Genomic DNA, 9,099 nt, shown 5'->3' on the forward strand with positions numbered 1-9,099 from the left:
CCAAAATACCCCTTAAATTTCAATAATTCCCAAAATACCCTTGTATCCATTTTCGTCAGATTGTTCAAGATTTTCTAATCTTTATTCCTTTTCACAATTGAGATTCATTTTTGAGTGCTTAGGATGTAATTTATCACAAATTACCTCACAAAAAAGACTGTTATGTCTAAAAATAATGAAGCGATTCATCTCCAAAGCCTACATAACCAACTCAAATTCTAGTTTTAGCATCTTGTATTGATAGACAATCAGCCTTCTTATGAAAAGCAACAATTTTTTTATATTTGGAGAAATTTAATCTCACAACCAGGAGTATTTTGGAAAATTTGAAGGGCATTTTGGGAATTTTTGAAATTTGAGGGGTATTTTGGGAATTTCCACAAATTAGACGGGTATTCAAAATAGACTTTCTGCCAAGTGAACGCTAGTTCGGTGGGGCGTCGAGCATGGCAGGAGGAGGAGGAGGAGGAGCAGCAGCAGCAGAGCTCCTTACCGAACAGGAAGCGGCTGTGTACGACAGGCAAATACGAGTATGGGGCGTCGAAGCTCAACGAAGGTATGCATCAAGCTCAAGAAGGCCTTCGAACAAGTAATCTGCTTATTGCACGTTCCTGCGTGCTTATGCATGAACATCATGCCGCCGTTATTCTCTCATACATTGATTTTTGCATATTTATCTGCGCAATGGCGTGGGTTGTTTGTCTGCGTTTAATCAAAGCAACAAGATTGCCGTATTGTAACAGTTGATTCGCAAATGGTTTTGAAAACTTAAAAATATGCTCATTGCGCTAGACTTGAGCATTGTTAGAGGTCGGCCCCTACATGCTTAGAGAGAGAGAGAGAGAGAGAGAGAGAGAGAGAGAGAGAGAGAGAGATGAGATGAGATGAGATGAGATGAAATGATATATTAACGTCTACAAAAGGCCAAAATGACCTATGAGACCAATTGATTACAATGATGAGTCTAGTACCAAGTCTGGGTACAAACAAAGAAAACTACAAACAAAGAATTGATAGGAGTGCTACCGACTCCTATGGGTGGCTGGTAGGCTGAGCAATGGTATCATGCCATAAAGGTACAAAGTGGGGATAAGTGTCACCATGATATAATATAGCAGTAGCATGAAGCCTATCCTGATCGACACTCTGGGTGTCGTGCTAGAATTCTGTGGATCCTGTGCCGCAATCTCGGCCGGTGCTGCGTGGCTCTCCTCCTCAGTCGCGGTCGTCTCGATCTCCCCAACTCTATAGCTCGATCAATGAGAGTACCATTGGTGTGTGTATGGGTGGGAGTCGAGCTCTGTGATGGTGGTGTCCCCTCTGCCTCTGTGGTACTTAGACTGAAGAAATCTGAGATGCGTCTCTGGGAGTGTCTCTGTCTTTGCCCACTCAATAGAGCGTCTCTATGTCTCTGTATCTCAAGTAGGAATAATCCGAGACATCTTTGATCGTGATATCTCATGACTCTATCTAACGAGTCAAAACCATCTTTGAATAAACAATGAAAGCGTCCCCGTATCTCATAGTAGACTGTGCAGCGACATATGTAGTGAAACTCTGTCTCTGGCTCTGCATGGCATAACTGACATATCCTACTGTGTGCTGTATGCCTCTAAATCTACCTATCTCAATCCCAAGCTGGTGTGAAGATGTGCGAATCTGGCCTATGGCACATCGTAACCCATGAGATAGATGTGTGCCCATGTAGCTGGGCCGTGTGACAAATCCGTCTGTCGTGAGTTGGAGAAGATTCTCTCTATAGAAAACCCTCTTCGTACCCAACTCCCGTGATGGCTTTATCCATGTCCTCTTGCTATCAAGCTGGATAAGATCCTGCCGAATGAGTCTAGTAGTCTCCATCCGTGTAAGAGCCAAAGATGGTGCATCAAGACAATACTGGAAAGGGGGCAGCCTGTCCATGCTGAAACCATGCCTCTGAAAACATGAGCTCATCTGTGCATACCAACATGAGGTATCTCCCTGTAATGCGAGCTGTCTGGATGACTCAAGAGCAAGCCTAGCATACTTGTCCCTGGAGGCTGGTGGTGTCCCATAAGCTGTGTACAAATGATACTGATTTGGTGAGTGCCTCAACCTCCATAGGTGGGGCAGCCAGCTCCGCTCGTATGATGTCATGTGGAACTGAGGCCTTGGCTCTAATCAGCATAGAAATCATATATATCAAGGGTCTCTCCATATTACTCCATCCAGCACTGTCAACAGACGGTCCCCAAACCTGAACCCCGTAGTGCATAATTGAAGCGACCAAAGTGTCGAAAAGCCAGAGCTTTGTTCGAGGTTCGTGGAATTGAAACTGCGAACAAATCCTCTCTAAACCGCCTAGGGTTGCATAGGCACGAGTCAATCTAGTGTCTGCTGCCACTTTTAGTGTGAACCTCGGTCCACTAAAGACCACCCCAAGATATGTGTATGCATCAGTGTACTCCATATTGTCTTGCCCATATGTGAATGTAGGTGCTGATCTCCTAACCCACTGTGGCGTGGTATTAGATACCATGACCTTGGTTTTACCAAGGTTGACAGACAATCCACTATCCTGTGCAAAACTATGCAATGCGTCCAAATGTCTCTGCATACCCTCTGGTGAGTCTGATATCAACACGATATCGTCAGCATACAATAAAAGAGGGGTCCATGTCCCCGCAAGCTGAGCACCTCTATCTCCTCCTCTGTCAATATAATCAGAGACCTCATCAACATACATACCAAATAAAGTAGAGGATAGTGGGCATCCCTGTTTCACTCCGATAGTGGAGTGAACTATGTCAGATATCCCCTCTGATGTGCGTACATGACCCATCACTGAACTGTACAATGCCATAATCCCCCATATCAGCTCTGTGGGTACCCCCAATTCCATAAGTCGGCGCATCAATCTGGCCCTCGGTACTGTGTCAAAAGCTTTGCGGAAGTCCACAAAGCTGCAATATATCCGTCTACCATGTGCTCGACCCTCCTCAATGATAGCTCTGAGTGTAAAGACATGATCTAGTGTGGAGAAACCCAAACTGAAACTAGCCTGCCCAGGTGCCCGTATGCCCATAATCTCTGCCCAACTGCTCAGCCTATGCTCAAGGATGGATGCATACAACCGTGCCAATGTGTGTCCTACCATGATAGTACGGTAATTCCGCGGCACAGTGGGGTCTCCTGTCTTGAAGATAGGTACAATAGTAGATAATCTCCAAGACTCAGGAAAGACCTCACACATGACACGGTTGAATAACCGTGCAAGCATCTCTGCCAACAAATTCCCAGCATGTATAATGTGCTCTGCTACCAAACCCTCATGATCCTGTGCCCGTCTGGTCTTCATCCTGTCAATGGCCTCCTTTACCATCTCAGTGGTAAAGAAGGTGCTCGTAGCCGGACATGGCTGTGGTGGATCTGGTAGTGGTGGCTGTCCAGGTACAGTGTATAAAGATGCTGCATACTGGCCCCATATCTCTGTAGAAGTAATCACTGGTGGGGGAGACTACTCATGGAATAGACGCCAAGCCTCTCCTGAATCTCTACTAAGGAAGAGCTGATATAAATCTTGCTCCATCTGGACCAAGAAAGCTCGCTTCTTCCGTCGCACTAGTCGTTGTGTAGCAATACGAGACTGTCTACAAGTGATCACTCCCAGTGTAAGCTCCCGCTGTATCTGAGCTCTCCTCTGTCGACACTCCTCATCATATCGGCCGTTCTGAGGCATGTGCCCAGAACGACGTCTCTGACCAGGCTGAGTGTGTGGGTATGCCTTTGTCGCTGCCCCATGTAATGTCACGGTCAGCATAGATGTGATCTCCTCCACGGTGTATACTGGCTCTGATGTGCATAAAAGCCTACGTATCTCCTCTGCATAGACTGAGTCAGTCTCTGGTGTAAAAGTATAGCGTGGATGTCTACCACCCCGTGAAGCCTGAGATGTATTGTACTCAAAGGAGACTGATAATGTCAAAAGTGCATGATCTACTGCTATCCTAACAGGCCTGGGCCCCACTGTGAAATCCTGAATGTGAGAGAGAAAGCTCGGATGTGTCAGAACATAGTCTACAATACTGGACCCATGTCTGTGTGGAAAACAAGTAAAACCTGTAGACGATGGGAAAGTCAGTAAGCCATTCAGTATGGCTAAACTGTGAGTAGTCGTCATCTCCCTCGGGTATCTCTCATACTCTGTATGCTGTCTGTCGTGTGAGCATCTCTCAAGTCCCATCTCCTCTGGCTCTAGCTCTCTAAGCATCTCCTCTGAGGTGTCATAGAAGACCGTCTGTGAGCTGCCTGTACGGGCATTGAAATCCCCCAAAAGTATGATGTCTCCATCCCTGGAGAACTCCCAGATATCATCATCAAGTACAGAGTAAGGAGACTGTCCTCTGGGTGAAGCATATACTGAAGTGCTGGGAGGAAAATAGCATATGGCGATGTACAAGAAACGTCCAATCTCTGCCCTCAGCCTCACCCACAAGTATCTGGCCTGATCATCTCTCCGAACTATGTGCAGTAGTGGTTGGAGCTCCTCTCTGAAAAGAACTGCTACACCTCCTGATCCTCTAGTCCCATGCGCAGATCTGGTGCATGTCCGGCAAGCTGTCTCCCATCTATATCTTGATATATGCGGCATCAACTGTCCTGGAGCCTGATGAGTCTGTGAGTAGAAAATAATGTCTCTGTCTTTGAAGCTGTCCTCAAAGGCCTCCACATCAAGTCTATACGAACCATTACAGTTCCAAACCGCCATCCTGAGAGTCGTCCCATAGGTCTCGCACCGTCATGTAGAGCGGTGCTCTGTAATCACCACTCGTCCATTTCTGTAGAAGGCTAACTTTCCCTTCTCTTTTGCTGCTATAATCTCTGGCATGACCTCTCTCATATGTGCAAGCTGTGAGAGCGTAAAATCATCTCCTAAAAAGATACATGTTTTCTTGAGGGTTGGCCTCTTCTTTAAAAAGTCTTTCTTTTCTTCCATGGAGGGAAAGCGCAAAATGAGAGCCCGTTCTTTTGAACTCTCCCATTACCTTCACTCTTCTTGCCCACTCTCCAAGCTTGTGTGTGCGAGGGCTTCTCCACCCCCATCATTGACATGAGGCTCTTCACCTCTTGGTCCACCTTATCTGAATCTTTTAGGCCGGTCACTCTCACGTGTAGAGCGCGTACCCTTCTTCGTTGTTCCTCTTCTAGTGTCTTGTTGATGATGTCGGGTTTAGTCGGAATGTCCTTGCCCTTTCCCTTCTTGACAACTTCAATCCATTTTTCAGCCTCTTCCATCTTCTTTTGCGTTTTGGAGAGAACCTCCACCCATGAGGTCTTCTTTTCTCCTTCTTCCTTTATTTCTTTGACTTGTGCTCGTATACTATTCAGCTCATCTATCATTGATGGCTGAATTTCTCCATCTTCAAGGCGTCCTCCCTCTTTGGTTTCGTCGAGTTCCTTCCGAAGGGCTGAGATGCTACCTTTTAGGGCTTGAATTTCATCCCGGAACTCCTTGCGTTCTAGTTCCCTCGCCTGTTGCTCCCTCTTTTTCCATTCAAGAATTAAGTTCTTCTCTTTCTTCCACTCATCCATGTGAGCTTTGCATTCTTTCAACTCCCTTTCAATGGCTGTCATCCTCTTGCTTGTGACCATGTAGTGCTCCGCCATCTTTCTTGCCTTATTTGTTTCACTTTGTAAGAGAGAGGAGAGACCAACCTACACGCACCGCATTATGCATCAACTCCCTTTCAATGGCTGTCATCCTCTTGCTTGTGACCATGTAGTGCGCCGCCATCTTTCTTGCCTTATTTGTTTCACTTTGTAAGAGAGAGGAGAGACCAACCTACACGCACCGCATTATGCATACATGTGTTTCCACACTAAGCCTACATGGCATACATTTGCTTTCTGTACGTGTCAATTTGCAATTTGTGTGAGGTTCTGCAGTTTCCAAATTCCTTGTAAAAATCCCTGTAAAATTTTGAGATTTGTACTTTGCACTCTCTGTTTTCAAATTTCCTGAAGGGCTGAGTAGAAAGCTGTAAATTCCCTGAACCTGCCGGGGGGGAACGGGGGGGGGGGGGGGGGGGTTGGCGCTCGAAAAACTGCCTTCCACGCCGGTGAGCAGTGGCTGCGTGAGCAGGGACAGCACCCAGGTGAGCATGGGCGGCGTGAGCAGGGATAGCGCGTGGGTGGCTCAAGTGAGGCAGCGTGCAGGCATTGCTCAGGCGTGAGCAGGGACAGCGCGCAGGTGAATGAAATGAGGCAGCACGCAGGCAGTGCTCAGCGCGCAGAGAGAGAGAGAGAGAGAGAGAGAGAGAGAGAGAGAGAGAGAGAGAGAGAGAGTCTCTTGTACTTATCAGGTTGAGTAGAGGCCGCATCCTTGTCATTGGTATGTCCAATGTCCTGGCAGAGGTGGGCTTTCTTTTTCAGAGTACTTTCCTGCTTTCTCTTAGAAAATCATGGCACGTGCTTCTGAAAGTTGTCAAAACATGTATTCAGTACTTTGTGTAGAAGGTGAACAAGGCTCTGTTCTTTTGCAGCTTTGCAAAAATATTGTTCTAGCAGGCATTGGGAGTTTGACCTTGATGGAAGGTGTACCCAATGTATCGACTATCGCAACTTCTAGTTTTCTTGTTCCTGCGGAGCAAGCAGAAAGTGACCAAGTTTTTCTGACAGCGTGTGTGAAGTCCTTAAAGGATTTCAATCCGATGGTACACGTTGCTCTGGAAAAAGGTTTGGTTGTTAGTGATATAATATGTTTTTTGCTTTCTTTCACAAAACGAAGGTCTTGTTCTTCATCATAGTGGCCTGCAGGTGACCTTATGGAGAAGTCAAACAATTTTCTTGATAATTTTGATGTTGTAGTTGTTGGTCGTTCTCTGCTGAACTATCGGGTAAGCCTACACATGTTGCGGCCTGGAAGTTTGATTTGTGTATGCGCATTCTCTGATCCATGCTTTTTATCTTTTTCAGATAATTGTCAATGGCCTTTGCCGAAAGAGGTCACAAAAAATCGCCTTTTTTTCTGTTGATTGTAGAGGTCCACTTGGGGAAATCTTTGTAGACTTGCAAACACACTCTTATGTGCTGAAGGTTAGAGAGTTGTTAAACTATGCTCGAGACTCTCTCTCTACTTTTGCAGTCGCATGCATTTATGCACCTACCATGTTATGAGATTTCACAGGATATTGACTATGCTTCATGTTTTGTTTGGAAGACGAAAGAGAATGAGCCTCATTCTGTACAGAAGCTGGTTTATTGTAGTCTAGAGGTATGAGAGAACGAGTAAAAAACCTCTTTATTTTTGTTTTCACTTCTGCACTCTTAGAATTGAATGTTCTGACAGGAATCTATTGCAGCACGCTGGGATAAGTTGCCAAAGAAGACAGCCAAGCTGTTCTATGCTATGAGAAGTAAGTTGTGACAGGGACTTTCTGCTCCATTTCTTGGTTTGTGAGACTGCACGGCATGAAGGCAGTTGGGTATCTAGTATCTTACGAATGGGTGAAAGCACACATTGGTGGTACAAAAGGACTGTCCTTGATAGTACCGTTGATAAACCTTTGAGGTACAATATATATAAGTTAGATAAAAAAGTTACCCATCATATTATATATCAATAGATAGATATCTGAAAGAGGTACACTATATATAAGTCACGTAAGAAATTATCTATCATATAATATATTGATAGATAGAACCCTAAAACACAAGGTCCGACAACATCTGACTTTAACGACAAAAATTTTACCAGCCCCCTCTTTTTCATTGGTAGATAGAAAATTGGTCCTTTTTTTGTACCACCAATGTACGCTTTTCCCCAAATGTTTCCCTGTAGTAGAGGTATGACTGCAAGCTAGGAAGTTTCCGTTGAGGATTAATATTTTGCATAAAGGACCTCCTTGCCATAAGCCTATGAAATTTGCTCACATACTTTCAGTTGTTGAGGATTTTGAGCGATCCAACTCGCGCGCTCCTGGACAAGTGACATTTGAGGACCTGGCAGCTATTCTAGATGCGCGGAAGAGTTATTGTGAATCACAGGTCAAATAATGATGAAAGTACCCAGCAGAGGGGCTCAATCTTTTGATCAGATTTGGTGCTTTTCTTTTATGCTGACAACTCATTTGTGTGTTTTTAGGGAGTACCGGAAACATCAGTACCCGAGAAGCTGCTCCACAGACTTTTGCAAGTGGGAGAAAGAGAGCTACCCCCTGTTTGTGCTATTGTTGGGGGTATACTTGGTCAGGTGAATTTTACTCCTGTCTCTTTTACAGAGGAAGTTCAAACTTTCTGTTGTGGTCATCTTGTTCAATGATATGCATTAATATGGCAGGAAGTGCTCAAAGCGCTATCAGGCAAAGGCGAGCCTTTGAAGAACTTTTTCTTTTTTGATCCGTCCGATGGAAAGGGAATAATTGAAGAAATACCAAGGGCTGAGATCACCCCCATCGTGGCACACAATATAAACATCGAGCTGTAAATCTTGAGAAGGTTGCCATTTCACAAATTGCTTAGCAAGTTAAGTTACAGGTTCGTTTTGTTAAAAACTCAACATACAACCCCCTTAGGGCTAGGGGGCACTTGGAAATACTTTAATCATGTAGAGAGCATCTCCCCTCATTTTTTTCTATGCAAGAGACCATGTCTCCTGCATTAGCATGATCCTGTTGAGATACATATAACTAGTTCTATCAAAGTGAGCACACTGAAATGTAACGTGTTGTAAACGTGCGCTTTGAGGATTTATTTATCTTGAATATAACCTCACTTCTATCATGAGACATCGAAATACTTATATTCTAACCGAGTATTTTGAAGCATTTCTGCAAGTGAATTGTAGTCTAAGCTGTCTTCCCTGTCTCAGCAGGCTAAAAGCAAGCTTGCATGCCATGCGCTTTGTAACAATCTATCTGTATTGTACATTACCTTGTGCTGGGCATGGCCACTAGGCTGTGGGGCAAGGGACAACCCAACGAAGCGTAAGGTTGCGGAGCAAAGTAAACTTGTTAGCCGGCTTATCATTCACACATTTATCGACAACGGGAGTTCTGTGTAATCATTGGGAGTGAAAAGATAGCTGATGTGTTACATGCTGAAGATGGAGAAGTATTCTTA

General features: G+C 44.9%; 1 protein-coding gene across 2 annotated transcripts; it reads left to right on the top strand.

Annotated features, from left to right (window-relative positions):
* Positions 1 to 399: 399 nt before the first annotated feature.
* LOC147418487 (SUMO-activating enzyme subunit 1B-1-like) lies at positions 400 to 8,813 on the top strand. 2 transcript variants are annotated; one of them, XM_086506936.1, is made up of 10 exons: positions 400 to 556; positions 6,342 to 6,393; positions 6,522 to 6,714; positions 6,796 to 6,875; positions 6,955 to 7,074; positions 7,199 to 7,252; positions 7,328 to 7,394; positions 7,922 to 8,025; positions 8,123 to 8,230; positions 8,318 to 8,813. In XM_086506936.1, exons 1-10 carry the CDS (start codon positions 447 to 449, stop codon positions 8,462 to 8,464), a joined length of 1,035 nt encoding a protein of 344 aa, XP_086363062.1. In that variant the 5' UTR covers positions 400 to 446; the 3' UTR covers positions 8,465 to 8,813. The 2 variants fall into 2 exon arrangements, with proteins under 2 accessions (XP_086363062.1, XP_086363063.1); XM_086506937.1 differs by lacking the exon at positions 6,342 to 6,393 and having other exon boundaries at positions 409 to 556.
* Positions 8,814 to 9,099: the final 286 nt, after the last annotated feature.

The sequence above is a fragment of the Adiantum capillus-veneris genome, chromosome 30 (assembly GCF_014529385.1).
Source record: "Adiantum capillus-veneris isolate H3 chromosome 30, ASM1452938v2, whole genome shotgun sequence".
Classification (NCBI taxonomy): domain Eukaryota; kingdom Viridiplantae; phylum Streptophyta; class Polypodiopsida; order Polypodiales; family Pteridaceae; genus Adiantum; species Adiantum capillus-veneris.

Coding starts and splice junctions, on each gene's coding strand:
- LOC147418487 (XM_086506936.1), top strand. CDS start 447: ATGGCAGGAGGAGGAGGAGGAGGAGCAGCAGCAGCAGAGCTCCTTACC. Junction 7,075..7,198: donor CACACTCTTATGTGCTGAAG/GTTAGAGAGTTG, acceptor TTTGTTTGGAAG/ACGAAAGAGAATGAGCCTCA. Junction 7,253..7,327: donor TGGTTTATTGTAGTCTAGAG/GTATGAGAGAAC, acceptor ATGTTCTGACAG/GAATCTATTGCAGCACGCTG.